At 41.1% G+C, this 24,820-nt stretch overlaps 1 protein-coding gene across 5 annotated transcripts in view; it reads right to left on the bottom strand.

Annotated features, from left to right (window-relative positions):
• Positions 1-24,820, bottom strand: part of LOC141803459 (RNA-binding motif, single-stranded-interacting protein 3) — a 372,997-nt gene that overhangs the window by 79,867 nt on the left and 268,310 nt on the right. For all 5 annotated transcript variants that reach the window (XM_074687515.1, XM_074687514.1, XM_074687516.1 and 2 more), the window contains 2 exons: positions 20,919-21,076; positions 10,673-10,752 (listed from right to left, as the gene is read on the bottom strand). In XM_074687515.1, the coding sequence (XP_074543616.1) occupies positions 10,673-10,752; positions 20,919-21,076 (238 nt within the window). The remainder of the gene's footprint in view (positions 1-10,672; positions 10,753-20,918; positions 21,077-24,820) is intronic.

Here is a 24,820-nt window from a genome sequence, read left to right as displayed (position 1 = left end):
TTCGTGACTTGAAAGCTGCAGTGGCTGAAACGTCATTTACTGGGCAAAGCCGCGTGTTAGCATTTTTCTTGTAACAAAAGCTGTTATGATTTTGTGCAATCATGGATAAATATGACTGCCAAAGTGAGCTCAATGTTTATGTGAGCTTTTTCTTTGTGAATTTCCAAAACTTGTACAGAACCAGGCATCAAAGAAGACGATGGAGCTGATTTATCCAGAAAAAGACAGGAGTTATAACAAAGACGTGTTGTGCTGCTGTGCAGCGTGTTCACACAAACAACAACACTCTGATTTAATTTATTTGGAGTGGACCGCTGCATCAGATCAGTGGGGGTGGCTCGGTCTCTCTGGCAAAGCATCACGCAAGCAGACATTCCTCGATGATTACTTTGTAACACGAATGCCAAATATAAACTGTTTACTTTGTGAGTGTTGCACTGAAAGATGATATTATGATTGCCTTTTACTTTCAAGGGTTGCAAAATCCCTGATTATTTGGCCCAATGAACCAAAGTGGACAAATACAGACATAGCAAGTTCTGAACCAACAAAGTAGCAATGCAACTAAGGGATCACTCCTTAGGGAAGGGATAATGTATAAACTGGTGCAAATGACACGAGGCAGCTGTTTGGATCTGTAAAGTTCTGTCTCTTGCAAAGATCAGTATAAAGGGTTAAAAACTTAAAGAGTGTTCTTCCTATCCATTTATTGCATTGCTGTTTGAGCCGGGTTAAAAAAAACAGTTTATATAGATATTAAAGATTACTTTTAATACTCATATTGCTTTAAATTATCTATCCGTGTCCTTGATAAAGAGTTCAAACATTCAATTAACTGAATCAATTCATTGAAGAGTAGCATGTCCAAACCCACTCTTGTTGCTGCTTGTTGGATGATAACTGAAAAACTTTAACATAACAGTGACTAGGGCTGGGACGATATGCTATTCTCGCGATTCGATTAAATTATAATTTTTGGGGTGCTGATTCACTTTAAATTGCGATTCTTCGTTATTTATGATTTTTGCTTTTTTAACACCACACCATGTGAAAAAGTTAAACGATGATGATAATGTCTACAGACTATATCAGGAGCTATGATTTTGCCATAAAATGCACATCACACAAGTCAGAGAGAAACATTTGACCCTCTGCTGGAGAAAAGTGGTAACTTTTTATCTAATTCAGTTTATAAACATAGACTGAAATAAAGAATTTAAAAAAAATCAAAAATCGATTTTTCGACAAAGAACCCCGATTTTGATATTGTCAAATATATCGATTTTTGATTTTTTTTTTCTCCCATCCATAACAGTTACACTCTTTGAACTTCTTCAGAGGAAACAGAAAAAAGTCAGGGCAAGCAGGAACTAGCTTGTCGATAGCAGCTGCTAGCTAACTGGACAGCTTGTTTTAAGAGTGGGATTCTTCTGGTGATCAGCATTTTGTACAATAGAGCAGTGATTCTCAACTGGTCTGGTTTCAGAGGCCACCATCATCCTTTAATGACAAATTGGGACCTGAACCAAGGAAAAATGTTCAAGTTGTCAAATTTATGGAATAAAAAGATAATGCAGTTTGAACAATGTGCCACCTTGTGAGATACACAGAGTGCCTGTTCTTGAAGTCATCTTCAGAAGTACACAGCAGGTCTATCTTTGAGAGAACAGTGTTTTGTTTCCAAATGCCACTTGAGTTTATCAGTTTAATAAAGTCCATATTTAATGTAGTCACTTTCCCACACCAAAAAAAACTTACATTGATGGTCTCCTTCGAAATAAGAGCATATCATTTTAACTTCTTTATTCCAGGCAAATTCCCATGACTACTGAAAATGGATCTGTGACCTGGGACTGTGAGCCCTGCAGTTGCTACCTTTGAGCTAGCTAGCTAGAATACTTTAACTAGATATAGCTGAAACATTTAGAAATGATTCAAAAATGTTGCAGTAACATCTGTAAGCGTTAGAGAGAAGGGATGAAAGATGAGGTAGGAAGAAAAGATCAGTAAGGCAGGGGCAGAGGGGGGTAAAAGAGTCAGGAAACAAAAAGTGCAAGGAGAGGCATTAGATGCAGGGAGATAGAAAGGGATCAACCTGGTGGACAGCTGGGCCCAAGTCAGGAGGGTCACATTCAGGAAGCGGTCGCACAGCCAAAGCCATCCTTTCATCTCTCAAAACTGAACTTTACTCATATTTAACCTTCCAAAAGCATGTGTTGATCTAACTTTTCCACCTCCCTTCTCTGTTTTTCTATGCCAGCCATCACTTCCCTCCTCTCTCTGCCCTCTTCCATCTGCTCTCTTTTATCTCACCCTCTTATTCCTGTCACATTTTCCTCTTAATCTGTTTCTTTCTGTCAAACTGGTGCTAAAATGTCTCTCCATTACTCTCCTTAGTTATGTTTTTTTTCCCCTCATTGGTCTCTCTCGGCATTAGACATGGTTGAGTGGAGAGCAAAGTCACTCGCTCCTGCCTAAACCCCTCCAGGAAGACGAGCTCTTCTCCTCTGCCTAAACAAACTTTGAAGCGAGTGAAACGACTTATTTTATTTTCAAGAAGGGGACAGCATCAGGTGAATACTTATGCTTCAGAGACGTATCCACTCGCAGTGGCCTCGCTCTGCTCTTCTCTGCCTTGGCTCATGATTGATACAGTTCAGCGGAAAAACAAACAAAGCGTGACAAATCCAGATTATTGTCTGCGGGTGAGATAAGGTTATAATGAGAAAGTGCATTGGGGGAAATTGATCCTTTTTCAGGAAGCTGTCTGATTTACTGGGGATGCCAATAATAACTTCCTGTGTGTCCTGCCTCTAATGGGGGGCGGGTGAAGTCAAGGGACTGGGATAGGAGGGTTTATGCACACAGGACAGATTTCATTACAATGCAATATCCTGAGAAGTGCGTTCTGAGAGCGAGCTTTGGTGGCTAATTATTATCCGTGCTGGTGTTTATTGAAAAGCTGTCTGATTGTCATTGTGGATCACAAACAGAGACAGAAAAATGGCGAGTTTATGTTAGGTGACAGAAGCAGTGAATGAATTATCAATACATAATGGATTTGACCTTTTGTTTCTGTTAGGAAAAAAAAAGAAGGAAAACATTACGTATAAACAATTCACAGATCAGCACCCACACATGACACTTGGATGCGTAAATGGAAGAAAAGAAAGAAAAAAACGTGCCTTGGCATACTTGTGGAGGCAGCCATGTCTGAGACACTCTGACAGCCAAGCCGCCATCCTACTTGGCTGCACGTTAAATCTACTCGCCGTAGGGGAGAGAAATGGGCCCGCTGACAGGCCGGTTATTAGCCAGGGGAATGTGGGAGGGATTGTAGAAATTAACATGGATTACTCAAGTATGACTGACAGTTTCAGAAGGGCTTTTTGTGACTTACCAAGTGATTTGGGACTTGCCTTAATTCAGCGAGGGACGTTTTAATACCGTGGGCTGTCTCTGCTATCTTGGCACCGTTGCCTTGGTGAGGAAGCCAACAGGGAGGGAATTTTTCTTTTTTTTTTTCTTGCCACTGCTCCCCCAACCCTTGATGGCACAGACTTCCTGTTCAGCAAATACTGATGGCAGGTGTCAGGGGGTAGCCTTCAAGGTTCTGAGCTGTTTTCTGATCTATAGCTACCTTGTTTTGTTCTTAGCGGTCTACAAAGTCAGGGTGTCATCTGGGTTAAACATATATATTTTTTATAAACCAGAAAACTACTGGCCATGGTTTTAAGATGGTATCATATCTCGGATTATATTTTGGCATTCTTTCTTCATCCCCTACATGTCTAGGCTAACTTATTTTTTTCATACCTCAAAGTTTAAATCTGTTGTTAAAAGGCCTACTCACATTTTGTCAACGTTTTGATTGAGGTGTGTCGCTGGACTAAAACTTCCCAAATCAAATATTTAAAACATATTTAAAAAAATCCCCGCTTTCAAAAGATTAGAATTATCTGTGCTGCTTAGAATGAGTTACTTAAATTCAAAACATGACTGCTAGCTCTTGATTCTTAACCCTAGAGTAAGCACAAAACATAACTTATCTCAACATTTAAAGAAGACACTTTGCACAATTAAGAAAAAAACCCCACATTATATCAATATTCAAAAACTAAACAAAAAGACGAAAAATAAGGCCATGGTATGCAAAACCAAAATATGCTGAGTCATACCAGTGTGATTAGCCTACAGCTTTGCTAGCTAAGCTAAAGAACTTTGCTTTACCTTAGTTTGAAACATCATTACAACAACAACAAACTACTTGAGGACAAAAAGCTGTTCATCTCCTAATAATACAAACTATGGGTTTTAAATTCTGATTTCAAAAGTTTCATGATAGATACGGGTGTTTTTATGACCTTCAGTTGACACAGGGCTAAGGTAGCTTACGGTTTAGTAGCGACTGATTTCTGTCTTGTAAGAGTTGGAGTCCTCTTATTTCTAATACTTGAGTGGTTATCAATGGAGACTGAATTATTGATACATTTTTCTGCTCCTGAACTGACAGAAACTGTGATAAGTTAAGGTAAAACGTTAAAAATTGTTGCGTTTCCTTAACTCTTCAAGGAACTTCTTAACTGAGAGCTCTGCTGTTGCTAACTTTAGCTCGCTAGCTAGATGTAGTCCTCTGGTTGGTGAAGAGATAGACGGTAAAAGAATGATGACAACTGAGAGACAGCTGAAAATGCTGAAAAACATCTGCCTTTAATGTGAATGGTTGGCATTTGTGTTGATTACAAAAAGAGGACATTGTCAAAGCTTTTTGTGGAAGAGCCAAATCTGATTCAGCTGACAAATTTCAATTTATGAACAGCTTCAGTATGTATTAAAATACAATGATTTCTGAGTGAGGACAGACAGAAATTGGTCATGGCAGATATCGTAAAAACAGATTAAGTTATTCAGATAAAAGCCAGAGAGTTCCTTTTTTTAAAAATGGAAGAAAGCAGGACAGCTTGTACATATTGCACGTTTCCGTTTGGCTCCATCTCCCAGGGCCACTGTGGCTGCTTCCTGATGTGGTTTCCATTATTTATCCTGCATCTATTGGACAATATTGGAGCTGACTCTCTGCTCTGCTGCCATATTGGCACAGAGCTACGGAGTTAACAACAACAACGGAAGTGAAAAGGAAGAAGCTGTAGTTACAGCACATTCAGCCTCTGTTTGCACAGCCAGACATTCATAAGAAAGCTGGATTCATCAGCCTGGTGCTGTGCTTTGGAAAAAACACTCCCTAAACCTATCTGTAGATACACCTTCTTTTTTGTGTGTGTGTGTGTGTGTATGTCTGGTGGTAGACAATGAAATTACGGTAAACCACGCAGAGAGCAGGAGTCGCCTGAGCAGCAGACAGGGCACAGCCTATCAAATGATATCCATTTCCTTCCTGACATGGAAGACACACAATATGGGACGAACATGAGATTACTCACCTGCCAAAACCAAACAATAGCTAATGTATCTCCGGTTCAAATTACATTTACCATAGGGTGTCATCTCTAAGCTGTTTAATGCATTGTGGGACGATGGGCTTTAATCAGCAGGGCTCAGTGGAGCCAGCGGATTAAATCACTTTTTATCTGCGCTTCCTTTGACTTTCCCAGAGCTCAGGGTTGCAGTGTAAATCATAATGCGTCCCTGTTGGGCTCACTTCAGTATGGTTTATTGCTGGAGAAACATTTCATAAATTCCATTTATTTTCTGCATTGAGTCAATCCTCTTCCACTGAAAAACAAGGATAACTCTTTATTCCCTGTTCCAACGGGAAAGTTGATCATTTCTCGAGGAGGAGTTTATTGTACCTTAACTGAAAGTACATTAATCTGAAAAGACATGCATCGTTGTCAATAAGAGAAAAACTACCACACACTTGTGCATCTTCAGCATACATGTGCTTCATCTCTGTTCTTGCTTCAAGCATGTGAATGACTTTGTATCTGTGTGCGGGCTTATGCACACTCACAGCCGGCTTACAGCGACCGGGAGAGCGGCTGCCGCATTGCACAGAATAGCTAAACAGCTGTAGTGCTCCATCAGGGCTATCGATCATGTCCCTCTCTCTGAATCACAATCAGACGTGGGCAGAGCAGAGCGGCTGGAGCACACCTCAGTGACTGGCTTGTTGGACGAAAAAGCTACGCACCTCTCATATCAACCAGGACTCGACAAACAAACCTGACCTGGATGGCTTATTAGATGCATCTATATGCGAGTGCTGTTCTGGTGAACTTCAATACAAGTTCTTTGCTAGCGCCATTTTTCCCACTCTTGTGTTATATTGCTTTTGAAAATCCATACCAGCGTCTACCCTGTTTAAAGCTCTCGTTGTTTCAGGTATGATACACCCACCATACAGTGTTTCCCCTTCAAGTAACAGCCACATCAACGAAAAAGTGTATTAAACCATATTTCGTATCTAAGTGACACATGTTGGTATCATGAGCGCAGACGTGCTTTCATTAAAAACTTAACAGTAAGAATAGGGAAGCTGTTAAGTATCATTAGCTGCCATCTGCTTGCATCTCCCACACACACACTGTACATCAACTCCACATCTCATGTAATCACAAGGACGCTAGCTGTTATTACATTAAATTTGAACAGGAACTGTATGGAAGCTGTCTATGGCACCATTAACCGCCATCTGTTAGCATCTCCACAACCCTCCTCTCTGTTTTGTTGCATTATCTGCAACTCAGCGGAACTTCCTGCCAACATGGTGGCCTCCTCTCTCTGTTTATCATCCCATGGTCAGTTGAATTTAACAGACGACCCCACACCTGACACCTACCTATTTACTTCCTGCCACGGGACAGCAGGGTTACAACTTAATATCCGCTCCTGTTACCGCTGGACACACCTGAGAGGAGGAGGGCAACTATAACAAGACTGACCCCCATCAAACACACTCACACATATACACGCACACACATACACACACCTCTTGACACAGTGTGATTGAACGGCTTAGCTGGAAATGCAGAGGCTTGTCAGATTGAGAGGATTGGTGAGCAAGCTTGGTGCATTAAGAAGGGTGTGTGCATACATGGTGCGTGTGTTTCTACGTGTGTGTGTGTGTGTGTGTGTGTGTGTGTGTGTGTGTGTGTGTGTGTGTGTGTGTGTGTGTGTGTGTGTGTGTGTGTGTGTGTGTGTGAAAACAGCTACTCTGTCAGTGTGTGTGCAGGTTAAGTTTCATTGCTAAACGGTGGGAAAACGCCTTTCATTAGCCTGATATCGATGTTGACGTTCCATTCAGGTCAAACTTAGTGGTGCATGACTGTATTTGTGCGTATGTGGTCTGTGCATGTGTGTCAAGTCTCACACAGAGTGGTAGTCATGGCTGTCACACATGGGCACACCCATGCACATGCACACTATCAAACACACACACAAGCTCATGCTGTGCTGTGTGTGGCATGGGCCCCCCTGAGGGGGTGCCGCTGAGCTGTCAAAGTAGAATGGATGAAGAAGCTGCCCTGCATAACAAAGGGCTCTGGGGAAATACCACCAACATGACACACAAACACTGTGTGTACGTGCATGTTCCACCTCTAAAATGCATAATTTTGAATATGCTTGAAAATGCACGTATGTATTAGAACACAGACAAACACACATGGAGCAAGAAGACACAACATGCACACTCATAGATACACCACACAGAGCTGCTGGCTGCTTGTGTGAGAAACAGACACAGCCATAGGGTACATAGGGGAAGACCATCTGAGTTTGATAACAGAGGAATGTCCAGAGGTCTCTATTTAGCAGACAGGAAGTAAACATGGACAGTGTCAGAAAGTGGAAAAAAGCTCACTTCCTTGCCTCCCCACCCAGTCATAAATTCAGCATTACAGGAACAGCATCAAAGGAGGACAGAGGGAGATTTTATGCATCAGTTTTCAAGGATAAAACCTTTAAAAGGAGCACCAACACATGTAAATATGAGCAGTATCTCTCTTACAAGTCGAATGCTATTCTATAAGTTAGACATCATTTTTTTGGAAGTTGCTAACACTGGTGTCACCAAAGAAATTGTTTCTATCTGGAAACAAGTTGCTAAAATAAATCAGATAATTCAGCACATTTTCAATGATAATCACAAACAGCTTTTTTTTTTAAACATAATATGCTGGTTCAGACAATCACCAAAGTGGACTGTGATGCTTTACAATGTACTTTAACTGTTTATGGGAAGATGAAAGGCCATCCATTTTTCTGTGAAGGCCCCATCCGAAGCATTGAGTTTGGTGTTTTGGCCATCACCACCTTGTTCATTTGAGCTAAAATGGATCATTAATGAAATCTAACACTTTGCTGTGTCTTCATTTTTGGTTTATTTTGTTGTAGCTCTTTGCCTGGAGGGTCACAACCAAGCTAAGCTTTATCCCCCATTTGTTTTCAAGGTTAACTGAAAGTTTGGTTGAGTTTGCATCCAATATGACAACCGTTTAACTCCACAACTGCCCTCATGAGGCGTTCACACCAAGCTTCAGTAAAACCATTCTCACATGTAAATTGCTTATAAATTTGATTTAAAGACATGTATATATGTGAGAGTTTGTTCCTAGGTGGCATGTATGGTGCAAATTATGGAGCAAACTAAGGCAAAAATGAAACCAATTTAACGTAAAATGAAGCCAATTCGCTTGTTTATGAGAGTTTAAGAATCGGAACTCTAGCGAATCATCCTCACCCACAATGTAATGTGGCTCAGACTTTTTGGATCATAACAAACAGTAGTGGAGCTTGATAAGTAAGCTAACCCACATTCTGAAATCATTGTGAATGCCCCATTAAGAAACCAGCAGGGGCCATCTCTGAGACTACTTCATGTTTACAGCCTATAGACCTGATGGGATTTCATCTCTGTTGTCATCAACCTCAAGTGGATACTTGGGGAACTGCAGTCTTTTGCTCATATGCATTGGCCCCATTTTTAAAGCCTGGATGTTGCGGCTTGGTTTAACTGTTTATTAAGGCAATCTAAAAAAAATCATCATCATCATCATCATCATCATCATGCAGAATTAAAAAAGAGGTGGTAATGGATTTGTGACCTAAGTGGTGACACAAGTCACATATTAAGTAAAAGGATGTCCCATTTTTCCATCTTGCTTCGTCCAGTTTGATCAATATTACAATCAGCTGAGACCCCCTCTTCCACTCATATTTTTTTTTAACAGTCCATGGTTTACTGCCTGTTTGATTTTTCAGTATCAGTGTCGCCAGATTTTCAAACATAACCAACAGCACTCTAGAGGAGGATGGTGTCATTATCATTATTGCAGTTAAAAACGGTTTTTAACTTTACAGAAATAACACATATATTGTTATTAAAAGAATAATTCAGAATATATTGCTGTGTTTATATTGTGTTAGACTACAAATACCACAAGCCAAAGCAACAACAAAAGTCTTTGTGTCAGTAAGTCATGTGAACATGCAGGCCATCATCAACAGAAAGACTGATTTCACGGCGCAGAACATAGTGGCACCAGACCAGAGCAGACCTTGTAAACGAAACTATTCTTAATTCCACAGAAGGATTTCCTCGATCAGCGCCGTAAATCTCCATGCTTGGCACGAGCCTGAACAATCCATTAACAATAATACAGCCTGAGCAGCCTGGAGATGGACCCTTAAAGGGGAAGGTCAGTCTGATACTACAGCTTTAAAGGTTTCCTATTATGGCTCAACTTCAATATAACCACTCACCTTGCCTTTAATGGCTGCTGGCTATGCAGCAGCTGAGCATGTATGGAGATTCTGACTCCAGAAAGCCAGATAGTGGAGAATATTTATGGGTCTGCTTCCATGGAGGTGTGGGTATTGTTAATAAAATTGCCACAGGGGTGAAGGAGATCCCTACAGTGTCACTGTGTCTGGCCTCCACGTCCTACTGGGATGCAGGAGGCTCCAAAGCGCTGCAGCGCCTGGCCCCAGAAGTGCTTAGGCAGCATGTTTTTACTTCATCCTGGCCTTTCCCTCTGACTCCTTCTTTTATATCTTCACTGTTCTTCCACCTTGCTTCCTTTTCTGCAGCCACCTCCCGCCACCTTTACTCCCCTCCGAGACTTGGGCTGCCTCCAGAAATTCCAACGCTTTGTCTCCTTTTGTTCCAAACTTTTGGGGACTTTCGGACTCAGAGTAAAAGACAAATTTCTGAGCTAACACACTATGTGGTACAATCTTGTCTGCACATCTGTCTCCATTATGTGACACTCTTTCTTTCAACCTCTATTTTCCCTGCAGGTTCTCTCCTTGTTCCACTGTCTAGGGTGACTGCAGGGAAGAGAGATAGGAGGCGGAAAGGACACGGCAACAGAGAGCAGGAGCAGGAGAGGAAAAAGAGGGGAGAGTGCAAGCTCTTAAGTAGATTGCAAAGAACAGCACAGAGGCATGAGTGTGAATATTAAGAGGGTTTTCTCCTGCCCGAGAAGTTCCAGCGCGCAGCAGCAAGGAAGAAGAGACCTATGGAACCGTCAGCCACGACAGGGAGCTTCAGGTGTCAAAAACAACGCTGTACACAATCTATCAAGCTGTCCAGCACACCCCAGATGAGAAATTACCATAATTGGATTAGAGAGGGAGTTTCTTATTTCAAAGGTGATGATTTTCCTGAAAGGAAAGTTGAGTAAAGTGGAGGTAAAAGGAGGAGACTTACCTGGAATGCCTGGCGGGGTTTTCAGGTATTTGCCATTGAAATGCTGTATCACCACCTCACATTTCTCTGTGGACTCCATCCTGCAACAACAAGAGACACAGACAGGTTCATTAAAAAATAGCCATCAATGCACTTCATCATCATATCATCTGTGATTCATCATTTTTCAAACCAATCAACAAAGTTTGCTCCAGTTGACACAAGAACCCCTCACGGAGGTCAAACAGCAAAAAGGAGTCAGAAAGTTGTCACCGACTGAAGTGAAAAGAAATCCAATGAGACTTTACAGGAAGTCTGTCTGTCTATCCGCAGACAGCAGTTATTGTGTGTATGAGTCACAAGTTCATAATGAAATTCAAGGCTTGAAGCGAAGGAGCTTTTATGCAGCATTTCTCCCTGCATAATAGAAAAGACAAAGTGTGGAAAGACAGGCGGAAAGGAGCAGGCAGGGGTTTAGCAGAGGAAGGTATGAGAAGGTAGAAATAACATACTTATGCGTAGTTATGAGTCGGATTTACAAGAAAAGGAGGGAGAAAGAGAAAGAACAGGAAGCTGACTGACTCATCTCCTCTCTTTCCAGCAACTTGATCAAACATCCATGGGCGAGCAGCTGACCAGCAGGAGGGCTCTGATCTCTCACATCATTAGTACACAGACACTAATACCCATTCACGCAGCACATCTGAACACGTACAGAGGTGTGCCAGAAACCTAAAAACACACTAATGTAATGCATGCTGGGAGGAGACATGCAACCTTGTAAGGACATCCAAGCTTGTTAAAATCTATCTTTGCTTAAGTGTAGTAATCATTATACACAAGTCACACAAACACATCGACTCTTTTTACTCACCCAAAGTCATTAAAAGCTTGGAATTCAGACTTTGTATGAGTCAATCCTTTCCTTACCAGCAAATTAAGTACAAAGTGACTTATTCAGAATTTCTTTCAGTTTATGTATTTGGAGATTTTTCCCTTTATTAGACAGGACAGCAGAGGAGGAAAGGAGATATAGTAACTCATTGCTCGATGCATTGCTGATCAGTTGCTGGTTGCATGAGTTCTTAGCTTAAAGACTGAGGAGTCATGAGACTGCCATCTCATATTAAAGATGCTATGAGGAGGATCTGTTTTGATTGCACTTCCTCGCCACCTTGTGGCATGGAGTCTTCGCACACTGTCGTAAATTACTTTTAGTGAGGCGTGTGTTTTGGAATTAAATGGAGATCGGATCCCAACAATTTTTTCTTTTTTTGTTCAACACAACTTATTACTGGATACGACATGCGGAAACAAGGTATTTATCAGTACAGATATGTACGACATGGTTTAAAATGTGGCATCAAGCAAATGTTGTAGCAGCCAGCTATATGTTAGCCCGGTGCTCCAACGTATCTGTAGGCTAACCTGAAAACAAGTAAACACTGTCAGTTTGTGAGTAGTTTAGGAGCCGTTTATATCTAGCACAGCTGGTAGTCCGTTGCTCTGAGACATGTCTATAATGTGTAACGTTAGTAAATCCTGGTTAGCTTTGTCTTACCAGTCATCTAAGCAAAGCTAACGTAACCTTGCTCTTCATTTTATTGACAGACTCTCAAATTTGAACAGACCACTGCAGAATAACTGCTGCATGTGGGTTGGAATAAACATTATCAAAAACAATTTAGCCCCTAGAATGATACAGCATGAGCTAAAGGCTAATTAGCCTTAAGCTCAGGCTGTATCACTCTCCTGTTTAGCTTTCTTCTCTTCTGTCCTATATATGTCTGACAGTTAGACTCCTGTGTCCACCAAAAGAAGAAGACTGCTGGCCACATTTGATGACAGAAGAAGACAGCAGATACTTTGGTGCTTTGCAATTAGGAACAAGAGAAAAACGCAGACTTGCGTAGACTTTATCAGTGGTTCCCAAAGTAAGGTTGTGACACACTGAGACGCCCTTGAAGACGAAATCAAAATTTAGAATGATTCAAAATTGCACATTTCATGTATTGTTGTAAAATATATACATGGCATCAGTTTTTCTCTTAACTTTGTTGCCATGTGACCCTTGAGGGAATTATGCTGCTTTAAGCCTTTACAGCCTGCATGCATGATAACAGTGGTCTCCAGTCTCTTGCACTGTTATTTTGGGGTCAACAGAACACAAAATGTGGGAACTCCTGATCTACATAACAGGATGAAAATCCAAAAATGCAGCCCTTCAGCTTTGACACAGTAATACCAGTTTATCTATCCTCTTTATCAGCAGCAATATGCACTGACTTCATTCTTAAATTCTCTAATTACAAGAAAAAATGCTTGTCAAAACTCACAAATGAAAGCAGTATTAAAGCTTCACAGATTTAATCACAAAAATCCTGCCTGACATCAAAGACAAACACTGCTCAGGACTTTGGGGTGGGTGGCCAATCTAATTTCAAGTGGGGCAGTGCCACCCTTGACCATTCCTCTGGGCACAGCCCTGGCTGGAGGTGGGAAGTTCTTTTAATTATCGTGTAGTTCCCAGGTATCAAATGGTATTTTTGTCTCTCAGTGCCTCCATTCTTTTAATGTCATTACTCCCTCAGGTAATCTGGGACATAAACTAAAGCACTGTATGAGTAAGAACAGACTGAATGCTGGTGCCACTTGAAAATGTCAGGGGATCTCTGAAGCTGTAGCAGTTCAACGTTGGATAGGGTTTGGACAGGAGGGATATAAACGGATGTACCGAATTTCATGGCTATCCTTTCCATTTTGGTTGGAAAATGTCACTTAAAGTTGGACCTGGATTTTAAGATTCTGCTGTGGAAAATTAATATCTGTTGTATTTGACTTTTGAATAAATTTTCCTTTCAATACATTCAGTAACTGCTGAGATTTCAGACTGTATTAGTTAAATGGCATTGCAAGAGATATTTCAGACTGCAGTTATTCAGATATTTCACTAAATGCCAGAAACTCAACCTGAGATTGGGATTAGATAAAAAGTTTGCTCATCAGCATGGAAGTTTGTCGGAATTTTCTTGTGTACAGTGTTACAATCTCTCTGTACCAAAGTGGTTCACTTCAAAATTTATTGACTGCTGTGCAAACTGGTTCAGTTGCAGTTGACTCATATTGAAACAAAGTTGTTTTTAAACAGAAGCTTGGGTTATTGCTGTGTCTGTGTTTATGCTAATACGCTCTTGTACTTTGCAGAACCCAGTGCTTTCCAGATTTTCATACTTTATTCACTCTCAGCACCTAGAACACTCATATCATCCTGTCAGCCTCTCGCTTCTCCGTCCTCCGTCTCTCATCCTTCTAGCATCTCCACCTTCATCCTTCTTTTTTTCCCACCACAGCTTCTTTATCGCTCTCTCCGTCCCATCCATCTTACTCCCGGCCCGTCTGCACCTCTTCTTTTTGACGTCTCTCTCATTTCTCCCCGTCTTTCAACCTTGGTTATTTCCTCCATCTTTCACCGTTACCCTCGCTCACACCCGCCCCATCCCTCTCACTTTCCGTGCCCTCCTTTTCCTTTTGTTTCTCTGTTACGCCCTGTCCACATGCACATCTTTCTCCCTTTTTCCTCTGCCTACTTCTCTTTTTAGAATATGTAATCTTTCACCCTTCCTGGCATCATCCATCTCTCTCTGGCCCTGGATGCACCCTTTTTTTCCCATCGCTCTTCCTCTATTCTCTCTGACCTCGCTGAGTTTTGGGAAGACTATTAACCAGCCAGTGTGACTGAGGGGATCATGAACTACAACAACTGGCCTTTAACACATCAATAGCACTTAAACACTGGAAATAAGATGAGAAGAGTCACTGTCATCCACTTCACTCAAGGGGAACATATTAAGGGCATGGGGAGGGCTTCTGCTCACAGGAAAGGATGTGTATTTCCTCCAAAGTGGAAATATGCCACTTTGGGGGGGGGGGCATATGATATCCAAATTGTCACTTCAACGATGTGCAATTTTACATTATCATGTATTACTGTTTAAAAAAAAAAAAAAAAAGAACAGACGGTGCATAGATGGCAAAGGAGAGGTGCTTATGAGTCCTCATTCGCTAAATGCTTGCCTCAGAAGCCAATCAGCAGACAAAGTTCAGTCATGTGACTCAGTGGAAACCAAATGCTACATTGTTGCACATGGAGGAAACATGCAGGAGTCTTCCGTTTCAGCGGATGATTTAATAGTGAGACATGGGTCCACGTCTCTCATCTGGAATTGGTTTGGAGCGAGTGTTGCAGCTTCACAAAGAAAGCGTTGGGAGATTTTTCTTGTAGGGGTTTTTCCAGCTCTGTGTCCGCTATACGGATTGAGCTTGTCTGTGTGTGTGAATGTGCGCACTTGTTAGTGTGTCTATGAACAAGTTGGGGCGGAACTGTACTGTGTGCAAAACAGCGCAAGGAGAATTGTGAACAGGGTGATGTACAAATGGCATTCTGTCGTGTAAATTAGATAAATTAGCTACTTAGTGTTAAATTAAAAAAAAAAAAAAAAGATATAGACCTGATTTATGAGGTAACTTTAAATCACTTCTTCTGTAATCTGGCACAGAAAATTGGAAATTTGGAAATGGAAAATTTATCAACTCCACTTCCATTTACAACGACAGTGTTTCCCCCCTTTACAATGATAGGGGAAACACTGTTATTGTTAAGTTGCCATAGAATGTTGTTGGGCATTTTTTTACAGAGATGTATGAAGCACTTTAAAAATAAACAAGAACTGTTGTTCTGAAATAGAAATAGAAATAGAAATAGAAAATACTATTTATCCCCGAGGGGAAATTCAGGAGTAAGTAATGCTGAAATGCTGTGTCTATCCATAGTTGTCCTCTTGGTAGGCAAGTAATTAACAGTATTTTTTCTTCAATATCATCAGACTATCGTTATTGGAAAATTTGAAAAGAAATTTGAGATATATTTATTTGGCCTTATTGTCCACCCCTATTTAACCCATGTAGGGCTGTCAGAAAATGGGTATCAATCAGTGATTATTGGAGAAAAAGATCTTCTACAGTACAGTAAGAGATAAAAATGTGGCAAATATAATAATATCTAAGGCAGTTTTCAGTCCCTGATGTTATTCAGTACCAAGAGCTCAAGATACAATTCAGTAAGTACAAAGAGACCATCTCTCTCTATCTGAATCCACGAGAGATGAGAACTTTCCAACATGTAAACTAAAGTTTGGCCTTTCTCCCCTCCTGAGGAAAGTGCTGACTCCAACAGTTTGCATGGCAAAAATTACGTTTTGAGAAGTCAGCCAAGGTACCGACACATAGCTCCCTAAAAATGTTTAACTCATAAAACTCAATATCAGTTTAACTGTGCATTACAGTTTGAATATTTAAAGGCTCGATGGCAACAGACCAGTTTTTCTACCCTTTTCCAAGTGTCAACTTACATGAAGTGAGCAATGAGCTGTAAAATACTGTACATAGCTGCCTGGGTCAAAAAATAGCTGTGACTTATTCAAACTGTAACACCTTCTCTCAAAAGAACAATTCCCACAGCTGACATGGCAATGTAGAAAATACTGTTTTCCAACACTTACAAACATGCTTTATTCAAATGATAAAGCGTTCTGTAAAATAAACCATGACTTTTTCTTGCAGCTGTACGAGCAATGTGGGGATATGCCTTTACTGTTTAATAAGACCACTGAGGCTTCAATCAATTACATTGGATTTGCACTGAGGCCCTGTTTACACAAAATCTGTATGCATGTGAGCACATATTCATAATATCCTCTTTATCCATGTTCTCACACACACAGACACACATTATCAACCAACTGCGGTTTCATATAAATGCACATATCATTATACTTCACCTAAAAAGAGGGTTTTGTGCTTTTTTATTGCCCGATAGTGTCTCTCTGGAACCCCTGTAGTAGCTTTAAATGGTGTCCAGGCACACTAAAAAATAAACACTTTTTGCTCACACTGGTGTTTTAGAAATCCTTTATTTCAGCCTTAGACTGAAATGCTTCATATGCTTTTGGTTTGAAATGCTGTCTTGTTAAAGCACACAAGCCCTCATCCCTCTGTTTGGTCAGTCCGCTGGAGACCTGTTAGGGGAAGATTTGTGAGCAGACCTTGGTGTTTGAGGACCACCCCCTAACATATCACTGACCAGTTGGGAGATCTTTCTGCTGATAATGACGTCATTAATTCAGCATGTTTTGTGAAGACCTGGTCAAGATATTTTCAAATTGACAAATTTTGGACACCATCCAACTGTTGCAGAGTTGCCATATGACAGCCATCCACACTCACACTTACCATTCAGATTGACCATTTCACCTAACAAGCATGTTTTTAGACTGTGGAGCCAATGGGAAGAGTACCCAAACTCCACTGCTGGCTCCCTGAACCAGATACTTGGTTGGAGGTGCATTTCTGCTGCAACCAAAACGGACCCCATATCTCTTTAAAAATGTCTTTTCCAACATACATCAGTTGTTATTTCACCTCTGGTTTCCTCGACCAAGGAGGTTATGTTTTGGGGAGAGTTTATCTGTTTGTCTGTGAACAACACAACTCAAAAAGTAATAAATGGATCTTGATGACATTTTCAGGAAATGTTCAAAATGGGATAAGGAAGAAGTGATTTAATTTTGGAGATGATCCGGATCACCGTCTGGATCCAGGATCTTTTTAAAAGGATTTTTTATCAGTGTAAGATAGTGCTGTTTTCACCATATGTGTATATAACTCCACGATAAATGGTTGGATTGCTTTGCAAAACAATACAAGACAAGGTCACAATAATTTCTGACAGATGTAAAAGTACGATCCAGATCCTGAGAAATATTCTCAATACTAAGATACGGAATATGAAATATGTACTGGGTCATCATAATTTTCAACACTGTCAGGTAACAAATTATCATACAAACCTGCAACTAACACCAGATTGTAGCAGACAGTCTGCTGAAGGGGAGTATAACATTAAAGTAGGACTAAAGTGTTGCATGACAATCGCAATGTGCTTGTTTGAAGTCTGCGCTCTCTGAGTGCTTTTCCAGTTCTTCATTGTTCGCTGTGTTTTTCGATTTAATGCCATCTTTCCTTCAGTTATTCCTACAGGTATGTGGACAGAAAACAGGCAGGTAAATGACGAGTAAATAAGGCAGACCAGCTGTTGGGGAAACAAACCAGGCAGTCAGTCTGTGTGTCGGTTGGTAAGGGAAACAGCGCGGTAGGTAAAGGGAAGTGATGCAGGCTCTCTGTGTGCTGCTGGTTAATGGCATCAGGTGCTGCTGTCTGCAATGATTAGTGCTGGGGTTGGAGTAATGGGCTCTGATAACAGTAATGGATCGGCCCACAAACACTTAGCTCAGTTTACTCTCTCTAATGCCCCTCATGGCCCAGCCCTCCACAGCTGTCCGTCCATCCGTCTGTTGACATGACTGCAACATCTCTACATCATAAAAGCACAATTCTTCTTTGTCTGACTGTCTTTTTGGCATCTCCTTCCTCTTTTCCATTTTCTTTTAAATCAACTGATACAATATAACCCTCCATACCTTTCACTTTTATGTCTTTATTCATTTTCATTCCAACAGATCACCACTTCTTCTCACACTTTTTCCACTCCTGAGATTTACTTTCAGTGCGTCAATCTTTCTCTGTCTCAAGCCGCCCTCACCTTCTCTCTCTTCTTCATAATAACCTCTATGATTAGTTCTTTTTACTTGTTTCACACTCCTGTCCCTCTCTCTTCTGCCCCCGTCGTCTCACTCTCCCTTTCCATCACATCTCCTCCTCCTCCTCCCACACGGGGGCTGCTTGAACAGGTGGCTTGTGGCAGGTTGTTGCTGTGCTCTGCTTGTTGGTCTGCAGGAGGCTGCCTACCTGTGCATGTGTGTGTGTTTGTGTGAACGCGTGAAAGCCGGTACACTGTCTATGTGGGTGTGTGTGTGTGTGTGTGTGTTTTCGCTCGCCTGTCCTGCTGTAACCCTCAGTAATAGAGCGGGGAATAGGAGAGGAGTTGAGCCAGAGCAGGTGATTAAGAAAAATCCCTGCAAGATGGCGGTTGTGTGGCCGTCAGTGGCCTCCTCTGGGTAAACAAGGAGGCATGTGTGGAGAGGAATGAGAGCTGGGTGGAAGGCTGCCGAGGACAAGGACAGAGCGCTTTATGACTTTGGGGGATTAACAAGCTGAAGTGGAAACTTTTATAAGTAGAAAAAGAAATAAACTGCTCAGTGGTAGGCTTGCTGCTGGAAATATAGCATCCCTGGATATTCTGAAAGGACAAGCGGATAATTGCTGGTGTCCATGAATGTGTGTGAATGCACATATATACACACACACTAGTGCACAGGCATGGACAATAACAAACTTATCCACCAGCAGACACACTGCCAAACAAATCACCTTACAAAGTTGCCTCAGCCTGGAGGCAGGATTCATCTAACAAGTGTCTGTCCAGAGTGAGTGTGTGCATGCGCACAGTAATTGGAGTGTCAAGTATACCAGGGCATGTGCTGCTTTATGTACATCAGGACTGTAGGAGGTGTCAGCGCAGCAAAGTACTGCAATATTCTGCAACACAATGTCAGAAAAATTATTCAAGAAATGATTGGAGAAATATTTAAAGTGAATTTGAGACTTGTTTGGTTTTAGAAAGAAAGAAAAAAAAAGGAAAAAACACTTGCTGAATGAGTGGGGATTTCTCATCTTGCACCATGATAACTCATTCTGTTTTTTCACAACAACAGTGGATGAATGTTATTTTTTTTTTAAAGAAATTCCTACACTCCTTTTGTAAGATAATAAGGATTATTATATTAATTATTCTAAAAATAATGTATGGTTTTCTGTCAGAGTTCTAGGTGGAAGCTCGGAATAGGTTGCATCAGTAAAAGAAAAGTGTCATGAAGAGAAAATACATATAAGATGCAATGGACTATTAGAATACTAATTTTGAATAATTTGGTATATTAGCAGATTTTCAAGAGAGAACTTTTCATACAAAACTTCAATAAGTACATATCCATATGTTTGGAGGTTGAAATATTTTTCCTGCAGTACCTACGTGTGGCCATAGTTAAGTTTCAGTTTCTCTTCTCTATGTACACTTCTTTCACTCACTCCACCCCTCCCCCTCTTTCTCTGCTCTACTGTGAGTGTTGCCAGTAAGATCGGTGCAGCGTGAGCCTTAAACAGCTTTCTTACTTTTAAAAAGTCTGAGTTTTGACACTAGTTTGTGACTCAAATCCCAAGAAAGTGTCTACAACTGTGAGCGAAGAAGAGGAGAGTGAACTTTGTTTAAATCATGTTTTAGGCGATGAACAGCTGTCAGGCTGTCCGAGCCAGAGATGTAGAGCCTCTATCAGCTTGCAATGCCGTCGGGGCCATGGAGATATTTCCTCATTAATAGTCCTCATGTATAAATTAAGTGATCTTTTCAATAAAAAGTATCCGGTAACACAGCACCTCATTTATTGGATATGTAAGTTACACCTGACTATAAGACACAGGACCAGGCAAACTATGAAAAAGTGTGACTTGTAGTCCAGAAAATGCAGTATATCAGAGTGTAAGATAGAGCTGAGTATCTGGTATCTGGTATCTGGTAAGTTTGACAAACACTATTAGGAATTTACATTGTGTATAAACTAAAGATTGATCTTACAGAAATTTCCTTTTTGCAAAAGAGTCTGCAGAATGTTAGAGTTACTTCGTAGTAAACTGAGCAGCCATGCTGTAGCTACAAGGTGAAGCAATCGCAGTGCAAGTAAACTGATTCCACTTGTTCCTGGCTATAACTATCTCAAAGTGCATTAAAATGTGAGCTAACTGATTTGCAAAGCACTTGTTAAGTCCACATGTGTGTAAAAGGGTGACATGTAAAGTGTTGAAGTAATGGTTGAAGACTAGGAAGACTATATGTGAGCATACTACTGGCGGTGCCCATCTTGAGCAAGACACTTTACCCCTTACTGGCCCTGATGCTGTGCTATCAGTATCTGAATGGAATAACTTACTGATAAGAGCAGCAGTGTGAATAGGTGAATGTGACGTCATTTAAAGCATTTTGAGTGGATTGGAGACAAGAGAAAGTGCCACAAACACCATCAATATACCATTTGAAACTGGAACGTTTGAGTTTCCCACCCTGAGCGTGGTGTCACCAGAAAAATGGCCGTCCTGTGATTATGGTCAAGTGTAAGTGTAGGGACACCTCTGTTGCAATCAATAGCGGAAAAATCAATTATGTCATTGACATCTCCATGACATCAGTCCAATCACACACCTTGCAAAGCCGACTCCTCTGCTGACCCCGTTGGCATCCCTCAGTATCCTTGTGGAGATCACGTGACCCAGAGGCTTCAGCATGTTCTCCAGCTCCTGCTCATCCATCGACACTGGCAGGTTGGAGATGTACAGGTTGGTGGGGTCCTGCTCCTGTTGCTGTAACGCCAGAAGGAAAGAAGAGGAGAAATAATGTATCAACTAAGACTCTGAAGAACAATGAAACATGGATCAGCTTTGCGTCCTGAGTCATCAAAGTGAAACCGAACTCTAAGTGAACTTGCATGACGTTTGGCCTTATTGACTCGCAGCTTCGTGTGCTCACATGTAATAAGGATGCATCAATAGTTCACTGTGCCCCTGGGCATGTGTGTGAAACTGAGGGTGTGGGCTACATTATGGATTTGCGTGAGCGGAAAGAACTATGATAGTACAAGTCTAGATTAACATTTTGCATATTGTACATATTTAAAAAGGCTTGTATGGAGTCCTCTGGGTGTTTCTCTTTCTTCAGTTTTAAGTGCTAAGATTAAAGATCAAGAGAGAGAAAAAGACAGAGAGAAGGGATGTGTAGTGTGTATTGTAGAACAGCATTTTCTCTGTTGTGCCCAGAGGCTGCTGCTAGCTAGGTGAAGCTGCACAGCTGGTGGTGGGCTGAGCCTGAGGTAGCAGAGGGCCCTGTGAGCTCTGCAGGAGAACAGCTGGAAGCAGGAGGCCAGTCCCAGTGGTCAATCAGTCACCGAGCCACTCAGCAGCCACCGTTTACATCAACCATCTATCTTCTACACAAGTTGCTCAGGCTTCCAATCAACAATCATGGTACATTATGTCATCCTTATCTCTAATTATCTATTGTTTATGATTCATATTAGAATATCCTTTTCCGTGTTGTTACATTGCAAACAATCCAGCCTCCCACTTAGGTTGGGAGTAAACTACCTAATCAGGCAGACAGCCAGATTCTGATCTGTAACCAGCTTTGGTGCATTAAATCTTCTCTGTATCTTACATCTATAGCTCCGAACCTTTCATCCAGAGGCAGCGAGGAACACACAGAGTTATTGCTGACAAAAGCAGAAGCCCTGCTTTGGAGAAGTTGTAAAGTGATGCAAATACTAACAGTGCAACATTTTTATACATCCTTTTCAGCTCACAGTTCAATGTAAACACAAGGCAATTGGAAATTCCACTGGTGTCCAGGCACACTATGTGGAAAATGTTACCAATGACCAAAGCTGAATTGTGCTCATTTTATTCAAATTTAGAGTAATTTAATTTGCAAGCACCATTGTAACCCAAATATAACACTTTGTTTTTGTCTTCAAGTGCATCTGAAAAAGTATGACTGTCTCATCTTCTGGGATTTTCCCCTCTGAATGCTCATGACAGAGGCCAGCCATCACTCACAACCACAATGCTTGGGGGGATGAAAGATAGAGAGCCACAGTGATCATCCAAGACAAATTAGGCCAAGGTAACCAAGCCAACTCACTTTAAGCAGACATTTGTCTTTCTTTGTTTGGTTTTTGTCTTTCTTCTGTCCTCAGAAAAACTTTATTTTAAAGTCAACAGTCCAAAATTAGAGCCATGTGATTTCTGTCCTACTTTTTTTTTCAGTCCCTTACTGTAAAACCCATTACTCAAGAACCCCTCAATTTAGTTTCTTCATGGTATGTTTGAAGCTAAGGCAGAAAGTGGGGATCAAAATGAGGGTTACAAAATTCCAGAAATTTTCAAATTTAGAAACTTTCCATTCGGATTTTTGGAAATGAATAAATTTTTAACATTTTTGGTTTGTTATAAGCAGACATTAATGCAAACATGCCCAATGCAATACTTTTAAATTAAGATGATATTAACACCCCCCCCCCCCCCCCCAAAAAAAAAAAAAAAAAAAAAAAATCCCAGGAATTTAAAAAAAAAAAAAATTAAGCTGACTTCAACAAAATTCTAAAAATTTCCAAAATTTGTGAGCCACAGAAATTTTCAGGATTTTTTTTTAATTTTCTAGAAAGTTCCTACCCCTTTGCAACCCTTTGCAAATATGGACTTTAAAGACATGTCAATAGTTTGAAATAAATATTTGTGTGAAAACTAGTCATTAAGTAAGTGTGTATTTTACTATGGATTGACAATGGGTATTAAAAAGTTATTTTTTCCAACTGTAACATGCAGTTATACTTTCAGATTTCTTGCTTTATTTGTAACTAATGTGTACAAAGAATGTAAATATACCAGATAAAATATTTTGTGCTGTTTATAAGTTTCTGTTCACCTAAAAATAAAAGGTTTCCCAAGGTTTCTAACTCCAGGAATACATTCACACACAACCCCCTTACAAAGGCACTTGGTAATACACTGTACACGCACTCGTTTCTGTGTTTCTGGAGCAAAAATCTCATATGTAATCACAGCACATCTCATAAGATAGGTAAATTTTCACTCAGTTTAGATCAATAATGTCATGGAGGATCTTTGAAAGGCAATGATCCCTTTGATGGTTTGGATCTATTATGTTTGATAAGACAGAGTGCTGTTTTTTTCTGAGCAGCAATTTCAGTTTAGCAGGATAAATTCAATAAAAAGTGTACAGATTGATATGAATGATGCTGCCAGTTATGAGTGAGGTGTGCGTTGGTTGGATTAGTCAATTCCAGGCTCATAAACCTTAAAAACGAGCATCAAGACAAGAGAAGAGGAAAAAAACACAAGGACAAGTAGAATATATTTTCTTTCCTGCACCACGCAGAGCTCTGTGATCTGTGAATAGCACCACTTTGCTTTGACTTCACTTGATTTGGCCTCAAATAAATGCCTAAAAAAAAGGTGAGGAAAGTGAATATTCAGTCTATTTCACACGCACATATGCAGAGCTGTTAACAGCAACTTCAATCCACAAGTCTGTCATCTCCTCTGTGGGGGGTTAGCTGAGACACTTCAGTTGCAGAAGCCTGCATGTAAACACCGTCTTTGAGAACCTTTACCGACTCTCTGCGGTTCGCCACAGGCAACGCCGTCTCTCCCTGTCTTGTTTTGCTTTCTGTTTGACGGCGGAAGAAGAGGTTAAGGAGGAGGAGAGGAAGTGCCTCCACCTGCCTTCATCTCTCCGTCTGTCAGAGGAGTAGAAGGGTCCCTCCCCTGATTAATTAGCCGTCTTATCTGACAGGACATGTTTGATCTGATTAAAGCCTTTGGGAGAAAGTAGACGTCGAAAGCAAGGGGAAAAAACGCAGCTCAATTACCTAACTTCTGGGGGCAAACTAAACTCCTTCTCTCCTCCCTCCTGCTGCAGGTTTGTCTCATTTCGAAAGGAAGTGAGGGAAAGGCTCACACACGTTTGTATAACACAGGATTTGGCAGTGAATGAGGCTTAATTAAATCTGCCCGTAAAAATCTACTGTACACGTGTCACTCTCCTGCTAAGTCCCTTTGGTGTGTGTATCCAGGCAGCTGTGCTTTCCTTTGAGTTTCTCCCGTTAAGTGAGGCAATGTTTTTCAGGATTATGTCAAATAGGCTTCGTATTCCAACGCAGACAGGAGGTCTGGATCAAAGAGATGACTGACTGACTCACTCACTGGGCTAAGCCAATGATACCAGAGTTTATACGTGAGCGTGTGTGTGTGTGTGTGTGTGCTTTTGAATGAAAGCACTTTCGCCTGTAAGCATGTGACGGTACATGCAGTCAAAGGAGCAGGACGGAACGTGAAGCGGTAATTTGTGTGAGCGCGCCGGCTAATAGCGGCGGGCTACGTTTGCTTGGGGATTATCACAGGGAGGCCTTGTCTATACGCCGGGATGAGTTTTCCTCTTTGATGACGTTCCGCACCACAAAGCCCTAAATACCCACATGAGAAGGTTATATGGGGAGGAGTGGAAAATGGGAGCGCTTTGACGGGAGGTGA

This window comes from Halichoeres trimaculatus, unplaced genomic scaffold (genome assembly GCF_033239565.1).
Source record: "Halichoeres trimaculatus isolate MK-OKI-2021-1 unplaced genomic scaffold, fHalTri1.1 fHalTri1_scaffold_14, whole genome shotgun sequence".
NCBI lineage: Eukaryota > Metazoa > Chordata > Actinopteri > Labriformes > Labridae > Halichoeres > Halichoeres trimaculatus.
This window is presented reverse-complemented; position numbering and strand designations above follow the sequence as displayed.